General features: G+C 34.0%; 1 protein-coding gene across 4 annotated transcripts in view; it reads left to right on the top strand.

Moving 5' to 3' along the window:
• The window catches only part of RTN4 (reticulon 4), a 72,581-nt gene that overhangs the window by 30,755 nt on the left and 14,778 nt on the right, over window positions 1–27,048 (top strand). For 3 of the 4 annotated variants that reach the window (XM_019422826.2, XM_053890699.1, XM_053890700.1), the window contains one exon: window positions 25,950–26,157. In XM_019422826.2, coding sequence (XP_019278371.2) covers window positions 25,950–26,157 — 208 coding nt within the window. Of the gene's footprint in view, window positions 1–5,931; window positions 6,165–25,949; window positions 26,158–27,048 lie in introns of those variants that run through there. The other variant, XM_019422886.2, reaches the window with a different exon arrangement.

The following is a 27,048-nucleotide window of genomic DNA, read 5'->3' as shown; positions in this document are numbered from 1 at the left end:
GCTTAATCTAACAAATTGAGTAGAATACCTTTAGGTGGGAATCTGTTAGTAAATATAGCTAAATTAGAAATGCACTGTTGTTAATAAAAGAATCAATTATATTTACTTCAACAAATGTGACTTAAACAAATATCAAATTAATGAGGATTTATTTAGTGCTCACTATGAGCCCAGTACAGATTGAAAATAATTATGAAATATGTACTATAAAAGGTGACAGTAGTGTGGTTGAAAGACTTCATTTTGGGCATCTTAACAGACCTAAGTTCTAATCGTGGCTTTATTATGGATTATAGCTGTATGACCTTAAGCAAATGTTTTAATCTGTTTGAGCTTAGTAGTTAGAATTTGTCTGAAGGACCTGCTATCAGTAAAGTCAGATCAATGATACATGAAACGTTCTGTAGTAATGCATGCTTATTGTACAAATTTGAGAAGTAAACTATTGAGATGAAAAAAATTTGTAATCACATTGCCCAGATATAGTAATTGTTAGTATTTTAGAATATATTCTTCTTGTCTATTTTCAATGCATATAGATACTTTATGAATGGAGTAAAAAAGATGTGTTTTAACAAATAGGGATCATAGTCTACATATTGTTTATAGCTTTAAAAAAATCAGTATCTTATATAATGCTGACATTTCCATGTCCTTATTCTGCTGCATGATTTTTTAATGCTTACATTTCATGTGTATGTATATAAATATGTATATAATTTGTATATATATGTATACATATATATACATAAATATAAGTATGTATATAAAATATGTATATAATTTAACTAGTTTGCTATTGTTGGATTCTTAGGTGGTTTCCAACTTTTTAGCTTATAAATAAGGCTGCTGTTAACCTATATTTAAATATTTTACATATCTGAATTACTATTTTTCATAAATTACTAGAAATAAACCCTAGGTAAATGGGTATGACCATTTTTAAGAGTTTTGACAAAACTTGGCTGTCAGAAAAATGGTACTAATTTTTCCCCCCCAAAAGAGTAAGAAAACATCCATTTCTCCATTACCACCTACAGTTGATACTATTTATTTATTTTTGGATAGGTAATACTTCCATATTATACAAAATTCAAAGAGCCCTATGACACGAAGTCTTCTTCCTGTCTCAACAAGCTACCTTGTACTCCTTCAGAGTCCTGTGCTAGGACTTACTTCTTAGATATCCTTCCAGACATTCTGAATTTGGCACTTAAAAAAGGAAAAACCTTTACCAGTTTAATAGGTTGAAGTGGTATCTTGAAGTTTTGATCTTTGATTGTTAGTAAAAGTAAACATGTTTCATGTGTTTATTGGCTATTTTTATGTCTTTTGTGAATTGCCTGTTCATACCCTTTGCCCATTTTTAAATTTAGATGTTCATCTTTTTTCTGATTTTATGAGAGCTCTTTGTACAATGGATGCAAACTCCTGTTATGTTACAGTTTTCCAAACAATTTTTATTTTATTTTATATTTTAGTGGACATTTTCAGTTTTCACATAGGAAAATTATGTATGTATGTATGTATGGTTTTATTTTTATACTTGATTCTTACCTATTTAAAATTTATTTTGAATACTGCTCAGAGATCCCTTTATCCCACATGTGTTCTTGGTGGTGGAGTTGTTTTCTATTGCTGTTATATTCTGATCTCTAGTTCCCTATTGTCAGGCAGAAAGAGCCAGAAAATTAAGAACATAGTTTTTGTTGGATTGCATGCCTAGAAAATTAGACAGTCTACTGTACTATGGGTGTTGGTGCCATCTAGTGTTGTATATAGAAAGTGAGGTCTATGGAATGTTCTGTAATTGACCATATGGAATAAATTCAGATGATCAGAGAAATTTAGTGAGTTGTGGATATTTGGTTTATATTAACAAATGACTTTATAAAAGGATTTTGACACATTGTGTTGAATCAGACAATGCTTGAATCATGTTATTTTAAACATTATGGAATGACCTTTAAGATTCCCCTAAACCTGTTTACTTTAGTGAAAACTGAAAAGTTTTAAAACATCTGTCCAGAGCCTAGTGACTATTAATTTTTTAATTCCAAATTTAGAAATGCTTTGGATCTTTTGGAATTTGTATATTTATTTTAGATTATAATACATGAAGCCAGCATTTATTTAGTTCTGGGTAGTATCACTTTAAATTTCTTTCTCTGTGGACTTTCATATTCATTTTTAGCAAATTACATGAAATTGTAGACTTTCAAATGCTCTTTTTTTTCCCATTTGAGGTTGTATTGTCATTCATTTTTCTAGACTAAAGTATTTTGCCATGTCTTAAGATTCAATTTAGTAGTTAATGTTGAAGTGCTATAATTTAGTCCATAGAGGGCATTATGATACTGCGTATGGTATTAAGCAACATTGGTTAATACCTTTCAGTAATGGGACATATGTTTAGTTTCATATTTTTGTATAGCTCAGAATAATTAAATATTTAAATAAGTTTGAAACTCCTGTGTAACCATAATTGTTTCTTTATTAAAAAAAAAAAAGAATCTTGTTCTCTGTTTACAGAAAGTAGAAATACTTATTTTAGCTATTAAGAATGGTATACTAGCAATCCCCAACTTAGTAACACTTTAAATCTAAATGACTACCTCTTTTTCATTTATTTCCCTTGATTTCTAAATATTGTGGGGAAAAAAAACAAATAAAAACTTGATTTTTTTCTGGGATTGAGAAGTAGAGGAAGGAAAGAAATGGAAAAGGAGGAATATCTTGGGAAAGCTGGCTGGAGTGGACTTACTGCTTAGGTATTGCTGCCTATTCCAAAATACAGTCTTGAGTCTGAAATCTTGCCACTTACAGATGCAAGCCACACACACACACACACACACACACACACACACTTCATTAAAAGGTTACAGAGAAAGGAATTTTTATTCTTTAGCAGGAAATGATTTAATCATATGATTCTACTGGTGAGGTTAATTACACTAATAAAATGAGAGTTTTTATTCAAGGTATGAGGAAAAGAGAAATCTAGGTAATTTTAGAGCATGATATCCTTTGGGAAGGAGTTAGGATTATGCTTGGGCAGGTTTTCATTTATTTTTCTCATGCTTGGAAGAAGTACTGGGGATGTGGATATTGAGGAGTGGGAAGTTGCCAAATATGAACTTTGAACAATTTATTTCAAAAGTTCTGTGTAAGGCTGATTTTGAGTTTTAAAGAGGAAAATGCCTTCCACTCCTCTGCATATGCTGTAAGACGTAAAATTAGACTGCACTTTTATTTTACTTGCATTGTAAATAAAGGAATCTTCTGTGGCCCCCTCCTTTGAAAGCCTTTACTTTTAAGGTAAAATAGGTTTCTGTCCCAAATAATCAAAGTGCTGTTTTACAAGTTGGGATGTATCTCTTATGTTTGAAAATTGTCCTTGAAAGTATTCATTTTTTAAAAACGAAATATTAAATATTTGAAGGAAAACAAAATATGAAGGTAAGTTTCTAACAGATTTATGTCCTTTATTTGTCTGTTATGTTGGGATTTAATGTTGGACCTATAAACTCTCCCTATAAAAATTTTTCTGAGCTGGAGTATAATAGAACTGTGTAGCAAAGTATGTGTGTGCATGTGTGTGCGCATGTGCTTGCGCTTGTTTAGAAAGGTTTTGGGTTAGTCCCTAGAATGGCTTAATATATATGCTTTTTTAGATGTGGCTTATGTACCTCGTCCCTACTAGTTTGACTATTATTTGTAGCATAACAATAATGTCTAAGGCTTATATAGGGCCTACTTTTTGTCAGGCCACTGTCCTAAGGCCTTTTGCTTACACTAACTCATTTGATCCTCACTATAAGCATAGCCCATATGGTTTTATATTTTTAACAGATTTGTATTATTTATTGTGTATTTATATTTAATTACTTTTTTGCTTAACTAACCAAACTGAACCCTTTTAAAACTTTTTAAGAAAGAAATGGGCAAATGTCACATGATTTACATGAGTTAGTTTTTCCTGTAAACTTAGTAGTTTCAATTGCAAAGATCTTAATAATTAAAGAATTAGATGTCATTATATAAGATCAAACTTTAAGGCTCCTGTTTTGACTTTTAATCTACCAGGGGAGCTTTTAAGTGTATTTAATGTTTTTTGTTTGTTTGTTTGTTTGTAATGTTTTATTTATTTTTGTGAGAGAGAGATAGTGCGGGCAGGGGAGGGACAGAGAGAGGAGACAGAATCCGAAGACAGGCTCCAGTCTCTGAGCTAGCTGTCAGCAGAGTCCGATGTGGGGCTTGAATTCACTCAGGAATCGTGAGATCACAGCCTGAGCCTAAGTCAGATGCTTAACTGACTGAGCCACCCAGGTGCCCCAAGTGTATTTAATATGTAGGTAAATGGTTATTATTACACATTCTTGCTCTCTGAGACTGTTATTAAATATTTTGAGTCAAATCAAGTACCAGCGCAGGTGAAAAGTATAAATGGTAAATACCTTTGTCTCAAGAAATCTTTTTTCCCCCCTCTCTCCTATTTGTGTAGTAATCTCTGACTTGAAAACAGTTTGGGTACTATTTTTGAGTGCTTTATTCTAATACAAAAGTATTTACATGTCTTCAGTTTCAAAGGATTCATTGTTAGAAAATAAGTATTATGGAAATATTTTATACTTACTGAATAGTTTGAGATTTCAAACTATTGTTTGGAGAAGCCAGACTTTTTTAGCCATAGTATAACTTAGCAACAGAGTTGTCAAATACTCCATTATGCATAGGTCCATTGAATAAAATTTAAAGTTAGGTATTAACTTTTAAGCTTAGAATAGTAGACTCTTTAAAAATTACTTTGCTTTTTTTATGTATGGAGTTAGAAATGCAGATAGTGAAAGAACTGAGTCCTTGACCAGGCCACTTCTGATACTAAGGATTTTGCAGAGTTTTTTACAGGAAGTTCCAGAAAATATTATACCAATTTCAGTGTAGCTATGTAGTCTTAAGAAGTATAGTACATAGACTATATATCTTATAATACTTCATTATATTACACATTTTAAAATGTTTTAGCTGATTTCTCATTTTATGTTGCCCTTTGCTTGGTTAAACACTGAATCAGTTCAGCCAGTTGTGGAACATTTGTAAAGACATAATTTTCTGCACTGGAATGAATGTCAGTTTTATATAGTTGAGCAAAAATTTCAGAAATTCTATGTATAGATTTGTTTTTGTATTTTTCAGTTCAATTCTGGTTTGGTCTTAGGTCATTTTCCCAAGGCAAATGATATAATTAGCACATGAATATTTCTCTTCAAGCTGGGTCTATTAATAGTACCTGCAGTAATGTTTGATAGATATTTATTGAAAGATTGAGTTATAGCAGGTGATGATTAGGAATAAATGTATATTCTTAAGTCTGGATTTCCATAATTGTAAAAGAAGAAAAACTAGAGAACATTACATTAGAAAGATGAGACTCCCGAGATAAAATAAAACCTTTTTTCTTTTGAAGTAGCATACACTGAGTAAACATAAATAATTTGACTTTGTGATTCTCTACTTATACCCTCATAAGGATACAAAATGCTGAATGCTCTAAGCCTTAATAAACGGGAGAAAGTAAGAAGAGATTCAGCATTTCCCAGGGTTGAAATTTAAGCTATTACTTTTCTTTGGATCAGTCCATTTTTATCTTATTAGATAACTATTGATTTTAGAGTTTTAAATGAGACAAAACCAGCAGCATAATTCACCCATGTACGAAAAGAAAAAACTTGCATATGGCTGTAAGTACATTTCGCATATAATCAATGGTTAACTGTGTCACAAGAACAACCTTCCTTTCCTTTGTTTGGTAGCACTCCCCTCCCCCTGCAAAAGTAGCTCCCTTTGGTATGAGCAACAAGCAAAAGACTAGAACAATAAACACATAGGAAGAAGGCGGTAGTGCCTGAGTATTAGTAGCCTAGTTACAGATTGCACTGCGTCAGACTGTTCCACACCCAGAAGACGTCAGGTGACTTCAGTCCTGCTGCAGTTGTGCAGCAGAGACTGCAGACTTCGGTTGAGGAAACGGATATTTCATGTCTCACAGGGTAGATTTGTGCAGTTGCAGCTTTTCTGTTGGTATGCATAATTGATAATTGCATCTGGAGGGGGCAGATCGTGACAAGAGATGGACTGTCAGAAGAAAAATTGGAAGGATAAGGGTATATCTGCTTTTTAATCTTCTTTTCAGTTTTTTTCGTGTGACCGGTAATATGTTTCTATGAATAAACTTTGCAACTTTAGACACATTTTGGATTGAAAATGAAACCTATGAAAGGTTTAGGAGTAAAGGATTAAAACAGCTATTTGGTATGTGTTTTTATATTTGGTTGTGTATGAGGAAATGTCATGCTGTTCTGTTTCACTGGCATTTGATTTAGGCTTCACAGTCCTGTAGTTGATTAGGTTCTATTCTTTAATCTTGCACATTGTAAACAATATAATTTTAACATATTTCACTTGTTGGTCACTTTGGTGTGATAAATGTACATAGCTATCTTTGCATTACATAATGACATTTTCTGTGACTACGTTTTTTGTTTTTTTTTTTAAAGCTGATTTGGTGTAGCTGAAATTCTATCCAAGATTTGTAGGTAGCAGAATACTGCGTTTGCAATAAGCTTGTTTCTTCTTTGGAAATCTGTTTAAACCTTTAAAGTCATTACCATTCACTTTTTAAGTAGATTATATTTTTATGTATCTTGAAATCATTAAAATGTATGCACAGTAGTTTTAAATGCATGTCTATATTTAAGTTGTTAACCTTTGTCCTTGTAGTAACCAATCAGTGATCTTGATCCCCTTTCCTCCCCCTTGAAAGCCCAGCAGATCCTTTCAAGTCTCAGTGGGTCATTGTGTAAGAATTTAAGCCCATAAGTGATAAAATGTTGACAGTAATGAATATTTTAAAAATACTTTATTAAAAAATATTTTTAAAAATAAAAATATTTAATATATTAAAAATATTTAAAAATGGGTTGTGTCCCATTTTTTTAAAAAAGAGAAGGTGGTAGGCTATATATCTGACCACTCATAATAAATTGTTAACAATTATTAGAACTATTTTTAAGTAGTCCATGTAGACCTTACTAAACACAATTTTTTTTCTGGCCATATTCAAGTTTTATAGTTTCTAAAAAATGTTATTTCCTTTTATGGCAGAATTATTAGCAGGATTGGTAATAATGTTTCTAAAAGCAATATGTGGGGCTAATTACAGTAATGTTCATAACATCCTTTTAAAAATTGGTTCAATAAAGAAAGGTGGGGAAAAGGTGAGTTTGAGATTGAGTTCACACTCAGATATTAGAAAGATTTTTATTAGTTATAATTTAAAGAATAGAAAACTATACAGCTTTGAAATTTTACCTTTATGGTTTCTTTATATGGGAATTTAAGGAAAAGAACGATTTTTATTTCATCTTTCTGACCATTAGCATTACAAAAGAAAGGTGAATCGATACACTAGTTTTTGATAATTAAATTGTTAGTAGTGATAACAGTACAATAAAACAAGCCTTAAAAATAGGGAAAAAGTTGTATCAGGGCCTACTCTGCAGATATGAAGGTTCTGTATTAATAATTTCCATCTTAGACCATTTAATAACATCTTAAGTTATTTACTTGCTGAATTTAGGGATATTTTGACACAGGAGAAATTAAGATCCAGTATAGCCCATATTATGCCAGAGATTTATTTTGATTATTTTTAGACACTCAGTATAAAATTATATTTACTCTTAGAGCTCTCCGGGAGCCTGTATGTTAAATGGAATGGCTTAATATTTTAGTGCTTGTCTTTGGTTTTTTTTGTTTGTTTTTTTTTTGTTTTGTTTTTTTGCTTGGTACCTGTCTTTCTGATTTACTGGTGAAGTTCTATTTTATTATTTATCAGCAGCTAATTTTAATGTTGTAGATTATAGGTTACAACTTAAATGGAAATCAGTGAGAGGTGAATCTGCCATAGAATGAGTTTTCCTCATATGTGAGGAAATGAGTGTTTTTCATTTTATGATCTGGGCTCAAATCTAGACTCTAGGTACATTTAAAAAAAATACTTGGGTCCATATTTTTTTCTGCTGTTCCCCTCCCTGCCTCCAGTGCCAGGGTTGAAATACAAGTCAGGCCTCATAACGATGATGAAGTAGAATAGTGTGACAAAAATGAGAGATACTTTGATTTCAGTGTTTTAAAAAGTTGTTTGGTTGTTTTTGCTGATTAGGCAAAGTAAGGCATTTTATCTTTCAGGCCAAGACCAATAGTAATAATTTATATTCTTCTATATGTTTTTTAATCTTCAGTTTTCTATTCTTAGCACCATACTTACATAATACCTGAGATCCATATGGGTACTTGATTATTGGGGTTATATGGAAAGCATTGATTAAGATTTTGAAGAGGTTAGAATAGGAAGGAATGAGTAGGTTTTGAGGGTTGGGTAGGGTGGAAAAATGTGATATAACCTCTAAACAAGGTATAAGTGAAAGTGAGTAGAGCTTTTTGGATAGAACAGTATTTATAAGACAGTAGTTGAAAGGTAAGATTGATACAATCAAAGAATGTAGAAGATTTGCAAGATTTAGGTCAGGTTTCCTCAAACTTCCCTGAAGATGAGAGAGAATCACCTAGTGCTTCTTAAATATTCAGAGTCCTGTGATTGTACTCAGACCTACTGAATCAGAATTGACAGGGGAAGGGTCTGGCAATCTGTATATTAAACATCTTGGTGTAAGTAATGTTATAATCAGGCAAATTTAGGAAATACTGATCTTGGTTTTTAAGTTTCTGGTCTGGTAATTTAATTTTGGCCAGAGTAAGGCACTTAGCCTTTTTGGTCTTGATTCAGTTTCCTCATTTGCGTGATTTCTAGGCTTCCAGTTTTGAAGTTCTCTGTCTTTATGAAAAGATACCCTGGACCAGATTGCAGAGGACATTGGCTTTTGGATTTTATCATAAAGGAAATAAAGAGCTTTTGGAAGTTTTAAAGTTAAGAATGATAAAATGATTATCCGGTTTGAAAGACTGGTTTGGGGTGCTGTAAAAGATAAATTCAAGTACTTAGAGGCAGAAGTTAGGATGACTGTATTTGTGCCCAGATTTAAAGCAAATAGTGCCCGAACTTGGCCTGAAATAGGAATGAAAAGGAAGTGACAGATTTGAGAAACTCAAGCGAGTAATACTTGACATCTGACATAGATTTGTAGGACTAGAATGAGGGAGGTTTTCAAAGGACAACATGAGATTCAGTCGCGTTGAGACTGGCAGTGCCAGTGCTTTTTAGTGTCCATGGAAATAGGCACAAATGATGCCAAGTTCAGTTTTAGAAGCTTGAAATTTGAAACGACTATAGAATTTCTCTGAAGCTCAGAGAAACGTTCGGTTTAATAATAAAGAATTGGAAATTGGAATGGCTAAATACTACAGAAAAGCTGTTTACTATGAAGATTGAGATATGGTTGCAGACCCTGTTGAATGAATTTTAGGAACATGTGCAACACTGTCCTTGGTTACTAATGCTTTTTGAATTTGGCAGTTAACACGCTGTAGGCGATCTTTGAGAGAAGTTTCTGTAGTGTGGGGACAGAAGTGTCTCTAGCATTAAAATCCAATTTGATTAGATCTTAAGACGAACTGCTTTTGGCCCACTTGTGGAACATATTTCTTTGCAGAGGTCCTTGTTGGCCCCCTGGTCTTTACTTCTGATAAACCACTTTCAGTTTCTTTGGAGGCTTAATGTTAACTAAGTATGTGGGTATGTTTGTTTGTTTGTTTTTAAGGTTTTTTTTATGTTTATTTATTTTTGAGAGGGAGAATCCCAAGCTGCACTGTCAGCACAGAGCCTAACGTGGGGCTCAAACTCAACAAACTCTGAGATTATGACCTGAGCCAAGATTAGGAGTCGGACGCTTGACCAACTGAGCCACCCACGTGACCCGATATGTGGGTACAGTTATATGTGCATACTGACATTCAGGTAGAGAGGAGCAAGAATCTTGCTGTGTGAAATAAATGCCTCCCTTAACTCCTGTGAAAGCCAAAAAGTACCTCAGAAGGGAACTGTGGAGTTAATCAATTTTGAGACCTGTTTTTGGGAGGAAGGTCCTTGCTTTCCATTCTAAATTTAGTTGAAACCCAATGTTTAGGCAGTCATTGGATATTTCTTTCACATCTTGGTTTAGCACAACACTATATTTGTATATACACAGATACAGATATATATAGAGAAATATATAGGTATATACATATTTGTTGTATTAGGTGTCTTAAAGAGTAAAACTGTTGTTTCACATGGAGTGGTTTTGTTTTGGTGTTTTTAGTGGTGTGTGTGTGTATGTGTTGGGGGACATATGGTACATTTTGTTCTGTAATCTTTCACTAAATGGGGAAATATCTTTCATTTAAAAAATGTTCTATATTGTTTTAATGGCTATAGTATTCTAAGTATGTACAATTAATCTCCCCTAGTTAAGTATTCAAGTTCCTCATGATTTTGCGAGTATAAACAATGCTAAAGTGAATATAAATCTTTGTTTTTATCCATGATTATTTCCAAATTGCTGGTTTATAGTATTTTGGCTTTTGGTTCATGGTGCAAAATTGCCCTCCAGAAAGATGATACAAATAATAATAATTATTATTATTTTAAGATGGTACAAAGTATTATACAAATGTATGGAAGTGTCTGTCCTGAAGCTTCGGCCATATGCATTTCTGATGGTTTTAACTCTAAGATAGTCAGTTTTAAGTAGTTAAATCACTTGATGAGAACCAGGTTTATATTAAAAAATAAATTTGCGAATGCTTTCCTCTATCTGTGGTTTAAAGTCTTCTATGTGGGAGCGTTGGTGGAAATACCCTCTCTCTTCTATTTATTTATCCAAGTTTGGGTATTCCTAATTCCTTACTAAGACTCTTAACTGGTTTTCCCAGTAAATCCTATGTATTGCAGCCAAGTTAATCTTCCTAAAGTGTCGCTATAATCATAGCACTTAAGGAGTTTTTCTTTACTTTTCAAATTAAGTTCATACTGTCTATCCTGGACTTTCAAAAGGCATTCTGTGGTTTAGTCCTAACTATTATAACCTGTCTCTCATTGCTCTGTCTATAGACATATTGAAGGACGTGTTCCCTAAATATGCTAGTTCTTTGAACTTGCTTGTCTTTTTTCTGTCTAGAATGCCCCTTCTCCCATTTCATTTTGCCCAAGTATTACTTACCAAAGCCCAGTCTTCCTTGTGGTCTTTACTTATCCTCCCATGTGGAGGTTCTCCAGTGTTCCTGCAAGCTGTGCAGAGTCAACAAGGAGACTGATCAATGAAGCCACCTCTGTTTCTGCCTTTGTGGAATTTAGAAGCTAGAAAAAGTCAAGAGATCTATATCTATAGGTAGGTGTATAGATGTATATAGATATGTCTCTAGATTTACATGTATATCTAGCCTGTGAACTCCGTGAAGGCAGAGACAGTGGTGGCTTCATCGTTGGGTTTCTTCGTTGATTCTGTACACCTCAGTGATGTAAGAGGCTGGCTGAGAGCTGTGATGTTCAGCTGGGTTTATTCCTGGCCTGGAACCCTATACATATATTCTTGAAAAATGCAGACAAGGCATCTTACTAGTGTTTTATTCTCACTTCCTCATTTTATAGGTAAGAAAACCAAGAAGAGTAAAGAGATTAAATTATTCAGGACCACATAGCTTATGGCATGGGGCTTTTGTTTTTATTTTACAATTTCTATTTGTACTTGAACAACTGAAGATTGAAAAATGTAAATTGACCCATGTTTTGATTTTTGCTCATTTAATAGGCTGTATCATCTTATTGAACATGGTGTATATTTCTTTTTTGTATGGTGTTTACTCTGCAATAAAATAGGCAGTAATCTTTCACATTAGCAGTGAAAGAGGGTAGGTGTGGTTAGTTGTTGAGTATTGTCAAAATGTTAAGCCTAGTGAGGATTCTGTGAGCCAGGAGTATAGTTTCTCTTTGTCCTTAGAGATTGGATTACATGCTTGAATATAGGAAAAATACTTAAGCATTGAATAAAATTCTTATTCTGATCTCTAGGTTCCCTTGTTATTTATTCAGTTTAACTCATCTCATGCTAGAATTTAGGCTAAATTATGTTATTAAATTTAATTTAACCAGTGTTTCTCTTTGCATCTTTGAAGTAGTATTCTGAGACCAAATTTTTTGTTTCTGTACTTCATCATGGATAATGCTGACTTTTGTTACTGGTGTGTGTGTGTGTGTGTGTGTGTGTGTGTGTGTAAACTGGCTTTCACGTTTCAGTCCAATCACCATCAGACACTTATGTTAGGTATTGATAGACACTAAAATACTGTTGTCTCTCCTAAAATACTGTATCACCACCATCTTATATTTATTCTATATAGCATTTACTTAAGGAGCTCAAAGCAACTTAAAGATTAAAAATTAGCAAATGATAATGGTATCTCTGCAGGTCCATTGTTAAAAGCTAGGCATTGACATAGATTCAGTAATTTCTACTCTCAAACTACAGACTTGTTAAAATTATGATTTTCATAAGAATAACAGGAATTATAGCTGTTCTTTGTTGTATGCTCCCATTGTGTATTTTTCTCATATAAACTAAAATAATGTAAAATATGTTATTTAGTATTCTGATATGAATACTACCTCCTTTAATCGTCTGTACTATCAGCTATTTATTCATTGAGCATTTATATTCAGTGTGGATGATAGGTATAAATGGTTATAGAAGTACAGATCTTACTTGACTTATGATGGGGTTACATCTGATAAACACATCATAAATTGAAAATACTGTAAGTTGAAAATACATTTAATACACTTAACCTACTAACCATCATAGCTTAGCCTACTTTATTATTTTTTTTTACTGGTTAAAAATTGATTTAAAATTTTTAAAGTTATTGTTTAATTTACATTCAAGTTAGTTAGCATATGGTGCAACAATGATTTCAGGAGTAGATTCCTTAATGCCCCTTACCCATTTAGACCATCCCTCGTCCCACAACTCTTCCAGCAACCCTCTGTTTGTTTTCTATATTTAAGAGTCTTTTATGTTTTGTCCCCCTCCCTGTTTTTATATTATTTTTGCTTCTCTTCCCTTATGTTCATCTGTTTTGTATCTTAAAGTCCTCATATGAGTGAAAACATATGTTATTTGTCTTTCTCTGACTAATTTCGCTTAGCATAATACCCTACAGTTCCATCCACGTAGTTGCAAATGGCAAGATTTCATTCTTTTTGATTGCCGAGTAATACTCCATTGTATGTGTATACCACATCTTCTTTATCCATTCATCCATTGATGGACATTTGGGCTCTTTCTGTACTTTGGCTGTTGTCGATAGTGCTGCTATAAACACTGGGGTGCATGTGTCCCTTCGAAACAGCACATCTGTATCCCTTGGATAAATACCTAGTAGTGCAATTGCTGGGTCGTAGAGTAGTTCTATTTTTAGTTTTTTGAGGAACCTCCATACTGTTTTCCAGAATGCCTAGCCTACTTTAAACATGCTCAGAATATATACATTAGCCAACAGTGGGGCAAAATGATCCAACACAAAGCCTCTTTTACAATAAAGTGTTGAATATCTCATGTAATTTATTGAATACTGTACTGAAGTGAAAAACAGATTGCTTGTGTAAGTTGCTTACCCTCGTGATCCCATGGTTGACTGGGAGTTGCAGCTCACTGCTGCTGCCCAGCATCAAGTGAGAATATCATACCACATATCGTTAGCCCAGGAAAAGATCAAAATTCAAAGTATGGTGTCTACTGAATATGCGTTGCTTTCGCACCATCCAGCGTAGAACCATCTAAGTCAGGGACTATTTAAATATCACTGGTTTACCTACTACTGAAGTTCATTTTCTTTCCTTGTACTAATAATTTGCTTTGAGTGCCCTCCGCCATTCCAGTCTGTTAAGATTTTCAAGTTTCTAGAGTTAGGGAATAGTGTGTTTTCCATTTAGTTTATTAGTAGAAAATAGAATTTTGAGCAGTGATTTTCTACTCCTAAGGTTTGGTTCCTATTTCTTGTAATGTTGTAATGCTCAGATGCCAACAAGAAATAAAATTTAAACTATAGTATAGTATAGTTTGTATAGTCTTGTATAGTAAACAAGAAATAAAATTTAAACATTGAACCAATGTCTGTTCTAATTTTAGGTTTACATTTGTGTACGTCTGGATCAATTCTAGTAATTTAAAATAATGACTCCATACTTAACTAAAGTTACCAGAACTCAGGTGTTTTATAGGAAGAGTCCTTATTTTTACATACTTTACAACTGGGAATTGTTTAAGTTTGTGCAGGCAGGGAGAATCATTGGTTAGGACTATGTAAATTTAACATGCTCAGGGAGAAGATATTTATTTAGTTTTACCTTAGAGAAAATGGAATTAGCTATATAAATTTTCCTGTGGAGGGAAAATTATCATGGTTTAGAGAAATTGGAAGTGGGAAATTAGAATCTATCTTCTGCTGTATTTTTTGCCTTTTAATAAAGCTAGAAATAGAATGTGGGTTTTTTGTTTTTTTTTTAACGTTTATTTATTTTTGAGACAGAGACAGAGCATGAACGGGGGAGGGTCAGAGAGAGGGAGACACAGAATCCGAAACAGGCTCCAGGCTCTGAGCTGTCAGCACAGAGCCTGATGCGGGGCTCTAACTCACAGACCGCGAGATCATGACCTGAGCCGAAGTCGGCCGCTTAACCGACTGAGCCACCCAGGCGCCCCAGAATGTGGGGTTAAAGGAAGTATTGAAAGATACATGAACTACTTAAGTAAATTGATGAATTTAACTTACAAATGAGGCCTGTACGAGTACTGATATATTCCTTTAAACACAAAATGTGGTATGGTGGAAAAAAGTGAGACTTTCATGGTCAGAGCTGAATTTCAATCTATGACCTTACATAATAATTTAATACCTCTAAGCCTCACCTGCCTCATGTGTAAATACTTAGTAGAGGAATGAGATTAGTGATAATGTATGCAAATTACTCAGAACAGTTCCTTGCTCAGAATAGGGGATTACTAAATTATTATAGAAAAAGCAGGCATAGAGTTTATGCTGATTTTACTTGAAATGCTTTTTCTGCAGGTGTGTGGTGGTTGAAATTGGTCAGTATACTGTAATGTTGTTGGAAGTAAAGCAGGGAAAGATTTAATGATAAAAGAGACAAGGACCTGAAATTGTGTGAGATCTTCTCAGAAACTCTAGTTATAGGGAAGAGCAGATGACCAAGAGAGATGCTAGTATTTTTGTCAACTATTTGGTTGAAATACTTGGTAGCAATAGTAGGGATCCATCAATCTGAACTGCTCACTGAAACTAAATTAGCAGTGCTTTCAGAGAAAGTTGAATCACCCTTAAAAAAAATCTGGGCTTAGTTAATAAGCATTGCATGTAATATTTGATTGCCCAGCTTGACTTTGTCTCATAAGATACTTGTTAGTTCATCAAGCAACTTACACAAGCAATCTGTTTTTCACTTTCAGTACAGTATTCAATAAATTACATGAGATATTCAACACTTTATTGTAAAAGAGGCTTTGTGTTGGATCATTTTGCCCCACTGTTGGCTAATGAACTAGTTAGTTCATCTGTGAAATCTCTTTTCAGCTTCAACTAACTACTTAGTTTGATGTCTGTTTTCTAATTTTATATATGGGGAAACTAGGTTAAGTGATCTAGTCTAGGTCATACTGATTGTAAATCGAAGGAAGAAACAGGACGCAAGCCCATCTTAACTGTCTTTGCTTAAAGAGTTAAGTTCCCGCTCTGCACAGATCTTTTTCTGGACCTCCACCTGTCATTTATTAGCTTGGTGAGTGCTCACTTGGTGGTGGTAAAAGCTTATTACACGGGGCTAAATGATCAACTCTGAGTTTGAGTCAGCTTTTCCTGGCAATTGGGAAGAAATTGATTTAAAGTTGTGGTTCCTAATAAATACATAATGATTTATATAAAGCTTATGGTTGTGAAAAATAACAATTTTTATTATAACTTTAATATATGTTTATTAGTTTCTTATTTAACTGCCTGACTTTATTAAAGAAAACTTAATATTTGCTTTTGCTTAGGAAGAGGCATTGTCCTGCCCAGCCATTCCCTGTACTTAACAGTATTTTTAGGACCAAATAGTTCAGCTTTTCCCCCCTAGACAAAAGATTTTAAAATTGAAACCTGGCTTCAGGCTATTCAAGGAAGAGCTAGTAAGAATTTGATTTGAGGCAAAATGTAATTGGATGACTTTTGCATGTAAGGCATGGACGGTAGCACTATTTTTAGCTCTGACAGATGACACTTTATGATTACCCAGTGTAGGCAAGCAACTCTTCTTACTCTAGATTGGGCCAGAGGTCTTTATTTTGAAGAAAAGATTGTAGTGTAGAGAGTTGTTTTTAAATAAAAATATTAGTTTGATAAGGATGCTGCTGCTCTGCCCACTGCACAAAACACTAAAAAGTTTTCACATTTTTATTTTGAAAATAAAAGTGGGTAGGCACTGCAGGGAGTAAATCACTTTTTTCCTAAACAACCAGAATGTATTGAAGTTAATCAGCATTATTTTAGTACAGCAATGCATAAGCATTTCCCACAGTTATAAGAGGAAAGGCACTGTTAAATTAATCTCAGATCTTTAAAAGGATATTTCATGAATATTTAATTTTTAAAAAATGTTTTTATTTATTTTTGAGACAGCATGAGCAGGGGAGGGGCAGAGAGAGAGGGAGACACAGAATCCAAAGCAGCTCCAGGCTCTGAGCTGTCAGCACAGAGCCCGATGCGGAGCTTGAACTCAGGACCACGAGATCATGAGACCTGAGCCAAAGTCGGACGCCCAACCAACTGAGCCACCCAGGCGCCCCTCATGAATATTTTATAAAAGAGTAAAGTTAAGGCTACAGTAGGTTACCTTGCATGATTAACATTTTATTTTGCAGTGTAGAAGGAGACCTCAGGATCCATGAAAGATTAAGTTTTTCTTGCACAAGCCCTTTGTCTTAATTTTGGTATCTCAAGAATAAAGAGACCATTAAACTCTTTATTCATAAACAGAACTAATAAGTACAGAAGAACCCCAAATCAGCATTATAGTGAACTTAGAGTTCTTATTTAAAGATGTCCTTTATTTTAATTTGAAAATAATATAGTCTTTAAATGTTTCTGTTCCTAAGAATAATCTGGCCTTTATTCAGACAATGCAGCAAATATTAATGAAGCAGGTAATGGGAATTTAAAGATGAGAGGTATTCATCAATCCTTTAGGGTCTAGTAAGAAGAGACAAGCCTGTAAAACAGTATTTGCTGTTTTATAAGTTACCAGACAGCAATGCTATTTGTTACTGAATAAGTATAGATATCTGAAAGTAGTTTAAATAAAACAAATGTGAAATCCAAAGCCCCCCCAAAAATTGAATAAGTTAATTTACGCCAGTTTGTTTTAAACTGGCATAAAGTATGCATTCATTCTAATCAATCAGCAATATCTATTGAAAGTTTAGTTGATTGAGGCTTTGTGCTGAGCTCTGGGGATATGGTAAATAAAGGCAACATGCTGTCTTGTGGGGTTTATAACCTAATAGAGAAACAGATGTTAAAACAAGAATTTTTTAAATTTACTTCTAAATTCTTTTAGGTATAAAATTCATTGATACTTAGTATATTCACAAAATTATGTAATCATCATCATTATCTTAATTCCATGATATTTTTATCCATACCCCCCAAAACCCCATACCCATTAGAGTCACTCCCCCATCTACTTCTCCCAGCCCCTGGTGACCACTACTTTCTGTCTCAATAGCATCACCTAGTCTATATTACATATAGACATTACATATAAAGAGAAACATATAATGTGTGACCTTTTGTGTTTGGCTTCTTTCACTTAGCATGATGTTTTCAAGGTTCATCCATGTTGTAGCATATATCAGTGCTTCATTCCTTTTTATGGACCAGTAATACTCCATTGATTGGATCTACCATATTTTGTTTATCCACTCATCAGTTTTTCAGCATTTGGGTTGTTTCCTCCTTTTTGGTTATGAATAATGCTACTCTGAACATAAGTTTTTGTATGGACACATGTTTTCTAGTCTTCTGGGTGGAAATTTCTAGGAGTAGAATTGCTGGGTAGTATGGTAACTAACTTTTTGAGGAATTGCCAACCTTTTTCACAATGGCTAAATTTTACATTTCCATCAGCAATTTAAGAGGGTCCCAGTCTTTGGGACCTTCTTGTCAACACTTGTTACTGTCCATCTTTTTAATATTAGCCATCCTGGTGGGTCTGAAGTGGTATCTGATTATGCTTTTGGTTTACATTTCTCTAATAACTAATGATGTTGTTTTGTAATGAGCATATTCTCATTGCTTTATTGGCCATTTGTATACATTCTTTGGAGAAATGTCTATTCAAATCCTTTGCCCATTTTTAATTGCCTTATTTGTCTTTTATTGTTGTAAGAGTTTTTTATATACTATGAACACAAGCCCCTTATCAGATGTTCAGTTTGTGAATATTTTCTCCCATTCAGTGGGCTGTCTTCTTACTCTTTTGAAATAGTGGTTTTTTGGGGGTTTTTTTTTTTGGCAGTTGGTTATCCAGTTGTCCCGGCACCATTTCTTGAAAAGTCTCCTCTCCACTGAATTGTCTTGATACCCTTGTCATTCAACTGACCATGAATATTAAGAGTTTATTTCTGGACTCTTTAATTTTATTCTGTTGATCTGTCCTTCACCCTTGTGCCGCTACCACACTGACTTGATTACTTTAGCTTTGTAGGAAGTTTTGGAAAAAGGAAGTATGAGTTCTTCAACTTTGCGGTCCTTTTTCAAGATTGTTTTGGCGATTCTGGATACCTTGCATTTTTCCATACGATGTCTCCCAATTTCTGCTAAAGGCATTTAGGGTGTTGATAGAGATTGCGCTGTATGTAGTAGTTCAGTTTGAGGAGTATTACCATTTTAATAATCCCTCTAATCCATAAACATAGCATGTCTTTTCCATTTACTTAAATCTTTAATTTCTTTCAACAATATTTTGTAGTTTTAGGTTTCTAAGTCTTGGGTTTTTTTTTTTCATTTTTCATTTTGTTCCTAAGTATTTTATTCTTTTTGATGTTAGTGTAAATGGAATTCTTCTTCTTTTTTTTTTTTTTAATGCTTATTTATTTATTTTGAGAAAGAGGCAGGGGGCAGAGAGAGAGAGAGAGGTAGAGAGATAATAAAGTAGCCTCCGTGCTGTCAGCGCAGAGCCTGACTCACTGGTCAGTCTCATAAACTGTGAGATCATGACCTCAGCCAAAATCAAGAGTCGGATGGTTAACTGACTGAGCCATCCAAGTGCCCCTGGAATTATTTTCTTAATTCTTTTTTAGGTTGTTCATTGCTTTTATAGACGTATGCTTGATTTTTTTGATACTAATCTTACATTCGGCAACCTTTCTGGACTTGTTTATTCTAGTAGCTGTTCTGTGGATTCCTTACGATTTTATGTATACAAGATCATATTATCTATATACATAAAAATAGAAAGTTTAATTTTTCCTGTTTAATTTCTCCTTTATAATCAGGATGTCTTTTATTTATTTTTTTCTTGAGGGTGGGGGGCTGATTGCTGTACCTCATACCTCCAGGACAGTGTTGACTAATGGAAAGAATGAGTGTCCTTGTCTTGTTCCTGGTCTTAGGGGGAAAGCTTTCAGTCTTTCATTAGTAAATATGATGTAAGTTGTGGGGTTTTTGTAGATATTCTTTATCAGCCTGAGGACGTTCCTTCGATTCCTAGTTTGTTGAGTGTTTTTATAATGAAAGGATGTTGGATTTTGTCAGATGCTTTTTCTTTGACTGTTGTGATGATCATGCAGTTTTTTAACCTTAATTCTGTTTATTAATATGGTGTGTTAAAGTGCTTGGTTTCCATATGTTGAACCAGCTTTACATTTCTGAGATAAATACCACTTGGCCATGGTGTATATAAAGCTTTTTATTTGTTGCTGGATCCAGTTTGCTGTATTTTGCTGAGGGTTATTGTGTCTGTATTCATAAGGGATATTGGTCTATAGTCTAAATTAATTAATGGATATAAGTCTTTTGATGAATATTAGACGCAATAGCATTTGAATATATTTCTCAGAATTTTGTTAAAACTTTGTGACTACTCCCTTATAATTGAAAATAAACAATCCTGGATAAACTTAATCTTCCAAAGTTTTTTCATTAAAACCAATTTAAGGAAATCCAAGAGACTAGGAATACTGAAGAATGTCACTTAAGGTGGCAGCCCTGTGTGCTAATATTTTTATAATCTAATATTTTTTCATCCTTTAATTTCATTAACAATCTTTAAAATTTCTTTACACAAAATTTATTTCTTCGCACAAAATTTATTTTGCACAATGACTTTGGTAACAGTGTAGACTGCCTCTCAGCCCTTCCTAGTGTAGGTTATATTAATTTTTGTCTTCTGTGTGACTTTCAGTACCTAGTTGTCTTGACTCTCTTGGCTTTTCTTCCCTTTTTTCCTCCTCAGTGCCTTGAGGGTCTGCAGCTCCACCACCACATCCCTAGGGCTTATTTCAACAAAGCTTTCAAAATATCTACTTTTGAGTATTCTTGTATAGCTATTTGCATATGTTCATGTAATCTGTGGAGGCTTGCATGTGTGATTTTCAAAGCTTTTCCAGTTTTTGAAAAGACCTTATTTCTAGGAATCATGATAGGCAGAAGGAAACTAATAGTTTAGGGTTTACTGTACCTTCATGCAGTTAAATTTATTTTAGGCTGTAATCACTGAATACTACTACACCTTATACATGACTATTTCAAGATGATGAACTTTGGGGGAAATTGACTTGGTTCAACCCAAAGCCCCATGTTAACAGCTTAGCTATATACTGCTAAAGTTTTAAGTATAATAGTAATTCATGTTTGCCATTGAAGGGAGACAATTTCAAATGGTATAGAAAGGAATAAAGCAGCAAGTCTAGACCCGGGGGTAAAAACTGTGTTTGCTAGATATCCATTCAGACTTCATGGTTACCCTAAGTTTTTAAAATTTTACTTGATGAATCTTTTTTAACATTTTGTTTCTACTTATCAATATGGACATGTTTCTTTGGTGATATAGTTCTGCATCACTGTACTTAAGGACTACATAATGTTCTTTTGCATTGATGCATTTTCTAATTTTACTTAATTAGATTCACATGGCTTTTAAAAGCTGTTTTTCACAACTTGATTAATTATAGTTTTCTACTATGGGAAGGTACCTTCAGGTATGTTGGAATAGAGCTCTTTCCTCCCTTTTGGATTTAACCATTGGTTAAGTATTCACATTAAAATTTTTGTCTCATTGATTAACAACATCTCTTGTTAGTCTTACCTTGACTTTCCTGGCCTTTGTTATTCATCTCACATGTGATTATCTGCCAACACTGCTTATTCATTATGTGTGCAAATGCATGACATTTTGAAGGACATTAATGTGCTGAACCTTCATTTTGGCATTATACATGGGGCATATGAGTTTTATCAATAGGAAGTTTGTGTTGAAATCGGTGTTCTTACCATTTACTAATTAAGTGATATCTGTCCAGTCATATATAAGAGCTTGGCTCTCTCTTGTCTGAAAGCCTGCCTTTTAGGGTTTTAAGAATTGAAAGAGATAATGTTATATAGTCTATAGGTAGTATTTAGCACAATGTAAGTGCCTGGTACATACTGACTCCGGAAATAAAGGGAGGTGTGGAGAATGTAGATCAGCAACTTGGAAGAGATTTCTGAAACATCTTTCAGTCTGTCAGCCTTAAAAGGTTTGTAGCTTTCCATTCTTTTTTTTTTTTTTTTCTTTTTTTAGCCTTTCTCATACTGTGACCTTAATGATACGGTTTATAATTGCTTGAAAAATTGTAGAAATAAGAATTTATTGTTTTCCTAAAGTTTTAATGTTGTTTGACACTTATAAAAGCAAAGTGTCTTTGTTAAGATTCATTTTAAAAGACTGGTATGAATAAACATATTTAAGCCCCTCCTGAAAATCTAGATCTAAAAAACAATATATTTTAAAATTTATATTTGGCACAGATAATACATGAATAAAATCTCATTAATTCAGACCCACTGATTGGGAATTTGAATGTAGGACTGATGTATATCTTTGTACTAACTGTTTATTAGTTTCTGAAGGGAAAAGAAAAATCTTTTATCTAATGCCCTGTTTACTAATGATAAAACTGAGCTCCAGAGAACTTGGAAGTCTCATCCAAAGTTGTACGGTTGCAGAGCCAGTACTAGATTGTGGTTCTCTTGAATCCCAGCCATGGGCAGTTTCCCGCCATATCTATATAGAAATTATAGACCAATTAGAAATCATTCTTATCTAGTCATTGAAACTGTTCAGACAGTAACTCTTATATTAGGTAATTTGGTTAGTCATTGATATTGTACATCTCAAATCTGAAATCATTCCTTTTAATAAAATCAGGTCTTACTGAATAGTTTCTAATGATAGTAAGGAATAGTGAAGATATCTGCATTTATTTTAGCTTATCACCAGTGGTGATTTTGAAGGTTAATAAATGTTGGAGCACATTGAGAATCCTACATTTTTATAAAGCAGTATTTGTTCATCTAAAAATTTGAGTGCTTTAGTAGAAAAATAAAGTACTTTACTTGCTGATTCTTCTAGGATGCTTTTTATTTGTTCAGTAATAGTGAAATCTTAGATAAGTTTGAAAATCCTTTTCCATGTGGGTTATAAAGTAACATGTTTATAACAGCAATACAATTCATTAACTTACAAGTTAACCATAAGGTTGAAATTTTCTTTTCTTTTTGTTCATATTTAACACCTGGATAAGATTGGTGATAGTGACTGTGATGGTGTTCATAATAATAACAGCAGATAACAGCCCTACATTTACTAAGAATTTATCATATGCTGTGCACTATATTATGTCCATTATATTTGTTATCTTATTAATGAAAAATTTTGTTAGTTCATTTTCTCACCTAATCCTCACAATATCTCAATAAGATCCTTCCTATTTGTATATACATTCTATAGATGGAGAAACGAGGTACAGAGGGATTTTAGTGACTTGCCTGAGGTCATATAGCTAATGTACGGAGTGTAGGTGATAACAACACTAGAGTCTAATTGCTTGGCTTGGGGCACAGGGGAGCTTCACAGGAAAGAATTACATTACCAAGGGCAGTCTTTATCATTTGCTTCCTCTACTCTTTCACTATACCCTGTTTTAAAAAACTGCATTAAGTATGAGAACCATTCCTAGCAGAGACTTACAGTGAGGCCTGCATGTTTATATGTTCTATATCTCCCCATTCTTTAGGACCCAGCTCAGCTTCTTTTTCACAGTCTTAAAGTTTCCTCCAGTTTTTTTTTTTTTTTTTTTTTTTTTTTTTTTTTTTACTGATGAATTCTCATAGTGGTGCAATAGTTATTTTATTATTTTTGTCATTGTTTTATATGTCTGATCTTCCTAGAATTGTAGTGTTGTAGAGTTAGACAGGGCCTTAAAGAAAAGTCCACATCCCCATTTTTAGGTTTTTATTTCATTCTACTAGGTTGAATTTCTTGAACAGTATCAGCTCAATAAATGTTTGCTGAATGTCATAAAACTCCTAGCATCACTTGCTATCTCTTTATTCAGTATGATATTATTCATGACATCATTTTGATAGCATAGGTACACTGCTTCAAGTTCTGGTTATTTCTCAGTTGTGCTAATGTATTGGTACAATAGTAGAAACAAGTTGAATAGAACAAAACTGATGCAGATGTTTTAGGCAGGGTTGGAATGAACTTGAGATGGGGAAAATGAATAAATGAAATCAAAGTCTGAAAACAAAGCTATAAATCATATATAGAATATTAAATTAATAGCATTTGAATCAAATCATGGTTAGGAGAGTAGAATAAATGCTTCCCAACCATAATGAATGTTGAGCTCCCACTGTGTGTCAGAGACTGTGATGGGCATTTAAAATCTGTTCATCAGTACTCATGGTATATATATACTAACAGGAATTCAGGGCTTCAAGATGATCTTAACATTTTACATTTCACATTTCACATGCATAATTTTCCCCACAGAAGTACTGCTAACAGTAAAGGACAGTTACATACTTAAGAGAGCCTCAAGACCAAAGCAGCTCCTGGAAATGTGGTTTTTCTTTGTTACCTTCTTTACATTAAACATTAACGGATATTTAAGGGGCTCCTGGGAGGTTCAGTCAGTTAAGTGTCCAACTCTTGATTTCAGCTCAGGTTATGATCTCACAGTTTGTGAGTTTGAGCCCTGCCTAGGGGTCTATGTTGATAGCAGGGGGCCTGCCTGTGGTTCTCTCTCTGCCTCTCCCCTTAAAATAAATGAATACACTTAAAAACTAACAACTAACTAACTAACTAACTAATGGATATTTAATATTGTACTCAAGAAGGGGCACCTGGGTGGCTCAGTCGGTTAAGCCTCCGACTTTGGCTCAGGTCATGATCTCACGGGCTGTGAGTTCGAGCTCCACGTTGGGCTCTGTGCTGGCAGCTCAGAGCCTGGAGCCTGCTTCAGATTCTAGGTCTCCCTTTCTCTCTGCCCCTCCCCTATTCATGCTTTGCCTCTTTCTCTCAAAAATAAATAAATGTTAAAAAATTTAAAAAAAAATTCTACTCAAGAATATATCCATATTTATTTTACTGTAAGATTATCACCCCTCCCCCTGTTGTTCACAATCCATAGACAAATTATGTTTTGCCTGTGAATTCAAGAGCTCTTGGGCACACTGCAGAATTCTCTGTGGGTTGTACATAACCTGAGCTTAAGAACGTGGGCCTATGCTTATTTGATCCCCAGTGGCTCTCTGACCATAGGCCAAGAGCAAACTTGCTAAGTTTGGCTTTGTCTGACTCCTTACTATTAATAAACATTATATAACAGTGTAGCACATTTAGTTTTTCTCTTTTTCTTTACACCTAAATTTTTATGGCATTATATTTATCTACACTCACAGAGAAGTAGCTTTTCAGGTAATCCAAAAGCTGTTTCCCTTTGTCTTTAGTGTTTTATAGGAAATTTTTGTTTTAATGATAGCCAGGTTAGGTTACAATTTTATTATGTTTCCCAAAGACAGATTTTTTTTAATGTTTATTTTTGAGAGAGAGAGAGAGAGACATAGAATGAGCAAGGGGAGGGCCAGAGATAGAGGGAGACACAGAGAATCCCAAGTAGGCTCCCAAGTAGCTGTGCTGACACCTCAGAGCTGTGACATAGGGCTCGAACTCACAAACCACAGGAACATGACCTGAACTGAAGTCGGACACTTAACCAACGGAGCCACCCAGGTGCCCCTCAAAGAGAGATTTCTTAAAAGAAGAACTGTAGAACACCTTTGCGTAGTTTTTTGTAGTTTTAATTTCTTAATATTTTTTGAGTTAGTGGTTTTTCTGCAGATAAATACATTTTTACATCACTGAAGTAGCTATTATTTTAGTGAGTGTGTGTTAAGATTTTTTTCAATTAGTTGTATTTATATCCTGCATTGAACAAAGTTTGAAAGCCTTCAAGATGGTTTTTAAGAAACCTTGTTTTGGATTAGAAGTCTGCTGTACTGGGCTTGAGAATGGAACAGTCTTGTCTAGCCAGACTGATTTGGACACGAGGAAAATAGATTTGCACGAGAAAAATTGATGGTAAATAGAAATCGATGTAGGTATGATTCTAATTTACAACTTAGATGGGTTTAAAATGCAGCTTACAAAGTTCATTTTTGTTTAACAATTTAGGTTTTGATTGTACTTTAGAGACCTTTTTATTTTTATAGGTGGAGCAAATATAAGTGTGCCAAATCCAAATGGATAAAATAATGTTCTAATTTCAGATTTCTTCTTTTTTAATTTTTAGTTGTTGACCTCCTCTACTGGAGAGACATTAAGAAGACTGGAGTAGTGTTTGGTGCCAGCCTGTTCCTGCTGCTTTCATTGACAGTATTCAGCATTGTGAGTGTAACGGCCTACATTGTCTTGGCCCTGCTCTCTGTGACTATCAGCTTTAGGATATATAAGGGTGTGATCCAAGCTATCCAGAAATCAGATGAAGGCCACCCATTCAGGTGAGATGTCTGGAAAACAAGGCACACGTTGGCAACGCTGTAAACAGGATTAATTTTGAGACTTCATTCTATTTGTAGAATTACAGGCATGCATTTTTTACTGTTTAAAGATAATTGTAGATTTTTGCTCAAAACCTATTCCAAAAGCATCTGCTTTTGAGATTTTTGAGATTAAAGGTCATTTCATGGGCTCATGATGGAGAAAACTGGGATTGTGTGTTACTCGCTTAACTCTGCTGTGTGTTAGTAATATATATTTATTAGAACTAGGTATTGGTTCCCTAATTTTACTTTGGAAGCTATCTTTTTAACATGGTAAGGATTGGTGAAAGTTATATTTTCTTTACTGCATACTTTTCATGTTGATATTAGAAATACCTTTCTTTCCAACAGTGTATGTTTTTATATAATGCTGTCTTACCATCCCTTCTCTATCTAGTTTCCTCTTCTTGTTCCCTAAGGCATACTTTTGTATTACCCTTTGGTGAGCATCTGTATTAGCTTCTTGTCTCTAAACTATCATCTTCTGCCCTTATTTTTTACAAGTACACTCTAGCATCATATCTAACTGGTAATGGGACAAACCTCAGTTTGGGTCTTCTGCCCTCACTTCAGATTTACCATGTTTTTCCCTCACTTAAAAAAAAATGAGATTTAATTCACATACTATAAAATTCAGTGGTTTTTAGTATGGTCTCAGAATTGTACAACTATCACCATCCAATTCCAGATATTCTCATCACACCAAAAAGATATTTTGTACCCATTGGTAGTCACTTCCTACCCAGCTCCTGACAACCACTAACTCCTTATGTCTTTAAATGAACCTTTTTTTCTCAGACTTGTCAATTTCTATCAGTACACCACTATTATCCTCATGTCAGTCTCCCA

Source organism: Panthera pardus, unplaced genomic scaffold (assembly GCF_024362965.1).
Source record: "Panthera pardus isolate Hobbes unplaced genomic scaffold, ASM2436296v1 HiC_scaffold_25, whole genome shotgun sequence".
Taxonomy (NCBI): domain Eukaryota; kingdom Metazoa; phylum Chordata; class Mammalia; order Carnivora; family Felidae; genus Panthera; species Panthera pardus.
The sequence above is the reverse complement of the archived record's forward strand: the minus strand, read 5'-3'. Positions and strand labels throughout refer to the sequence as shown.